General features: G+C 49.8%; 1 protein-coding gene across 1 annotated transcript; it reads right to left on the bottom strand.

Annotated features, from left to right (window-relative positions):
- Positions 1-602: 602 nt before the first annotated feature.
- On the bottom strand, positions 603-1,940 carry LOC149833546 (uncharacterized). Its single transcript, XM_090012885.1, has one exon. The coding sequence runs from the start codon at positions 1,910-1,912 to the stop codon at positions 1,007-1,009; it is 906 nt and encodes a 301-aa protein (XP_089869011.1). The 5' UTR covers positions 1,913-1,940; the 3' UTR covers positions 603-1,006.
- Between the last annotated feature and the right edge of the window lie 253 nt (positions 1,941-2,193).

Raw genomic sequence — 2,193 nt, 5'->3', positions numbered from 1 at the left:
TCTCAAGATTTACTCAAATCCTAACAATGAACATCTCACTCGTTGCAAGCTGACATCCCCCTTTTCTATCCTAAGCATGCATTTATTTAATGATGATGAAGGAAACATCTTCAGGAAAGAAAAAACAGAAATTTGTAATGGTGTTAGATAAGAATTAATGGCATTAGTATAACTGGCTCCATCAAGTTAGAATAAGAAAACATAAAACATCAATCAGGGAAATTAAATGCCACTCAATAAAGTTCAAAACTTTTGAGTTGATCGATTGGAATCTCGGAAATCAATCTACTTCAGTTATCATGATGGTAAGTTCAACTGGTTATTTGCAATCACTCTCCCATTATTTTACATAGCCTTGGACTGTGTATACCTTCGACTGGTTATCTGCAATCACTCTTACATTGTTTTACATGTAGTTAGACTCTGTACTTCTTTAATGATGTTTGCCAACTGTGATCAAATGACAAACCACACAAGAGGGGTGCTCTCTATTTCAAAGATCTTAGGTATCAAAAGCACATACGAAGTTGTTAACACAGTTAAGTTGCAGTTAAGAACAGCTCGGCTGATTAATACTTTTAATGAATCAATTTTGATTACATGTAATTTAAAGAGACCACATCGTGAAAAAGGCATACAGCAACATCTAAATTTCTACTCAACAAACTGGTGTTTCTAATACAAGTTCATCGAGGGAAAATGATCCATCAATCATCAAAGCGACCATTGATGTTTTGTGAAAGAAGGAACGAAGAATGCCCAATCTAGATGACAGATCCGAAGGATTCAAATTTTCCATAGCTCACCGGAAAAAAAAAGAAAGAAAACATCCAGTTCAACAGAAGACGGGTAGTTCTATACAATAAAACCCCATTGAATTGAAGTAAAAAAAAACAACAGAAAAAGGACAAAAAAAGGGACTAAATTCACACATCGCATTGTGCTAAATGAAAGAGATTAATAGCCACAATTGAACCAATTCCGTACATTTTAATCGATCTTCCCGTCACGCTTGCATCTCCTTGGCGAACGATTTCATCTGGACGTGGTTCGCATCCGCGGCCGCCGAGGTGGTCGGCAGCGCCTCGTAGGGTCCGAATCTCCTGATCCCGACCACCTTCACCACCAACGCGTAGGCCGCGACCACGACGACCAGAACGAAGATAATATGGAACACGAAGACGAGATCGAGCAGGGCGAGGGCGCGCAGCCTCGAGTCCTCGAGATCGCAGGTGGTCGAGCCCTCAACGCCGGGCGCAACATCCAGGAGGCGGTGGCACCCTTCAGGGATGAACGCCTCGACGTAGAGGGAGAGGCCGGTCTGGAGGACCCAGAGGCCCTGGAGGCAGAGGGAGGCGCCTAGGGCGAGGTCGGCGACGAAGAGCCTGGGGTTGCAGGCGAGGGCGAGGGAGAGGACGGCGGAGGCGGCGGAGACGTCGGAGGCGAGGGACTCGCACTTGCCCTGGATGCCGGACGTGAGGGAGGAGGAGCTTCGGAGGACGGAGGAGCGGAGGGCGAAGCCGGCGGCGGCGACGAGGAAGAAGAACTCGGGGGGGAAGGGGAAGAGGGAGGTGGCCTCAGAGAGGAGGAGGGAGAGGGATAGGACGAGGAAGAAGAGGAGGACGGCGGCGGACTGCAGAGAGGAGAAGCGGTAGACGGGGGTGCTTCCCTTCACGAGTGGGTCGGGGTCCGCGGAGGTGAGAAGGGCGTGGAGGATGGCGACGGAGAGGAAGGCGAGGAGGAGGTGCAGTTGGAGGAGGCGGATGCGAGGGGAGAAGGGGAAGGGGTGCCAGGGCCGGGAGACGAACTCACGAGGGGACCGCTGCTGGTTCCGGCAGGAGCAGACGAGGTGCCAGAGACCCAGAGAGAAGACCGACGACGACGACAGGATGTGGCTGAGCAGCGACGCCATCCTTCCGCTCCTCTCCTTCTTCCTTCTTGTTTTCTTGAATGCAGATTGCAGAGAGAGGGAGGGGGGTGGGGAAGAGAAGGGAAAGTCTTTTCCTTTAGGCTTCTGTCTGTTTCAAAGTCATAGGTCGTTTGGCCATTGGCTCCGGTCCATGAAAATTCAAGCTAAACGAGTCGAGCACTTGATCCACCCGAAGTCATCAGGGGCGACTCGATTAGGTTATTCGGGTCTCCTCGTGTGGGTTCAAATCCAATTGGCATTGATTCCTCAAGAGGGTTGGCGGC

Source organism: Nuphar pumila, chromosome 7, assembly GCF_984573655.1.
Source record: "Nuphar pumila chromosome 7, dmNupPumi1.hap1.1, whole genome shotgun sequence".
NCBI classification, from domain to species: Eukaryota; Viridiplantae; Streptophyta; class Magnoliopsida; order Nymphaeales; family Nymphaeaceae; genus Nuphar; species Nuphar pumila.
This window is presented reverse-complemented; position numbering and strand designations above follow the sequence as displayed.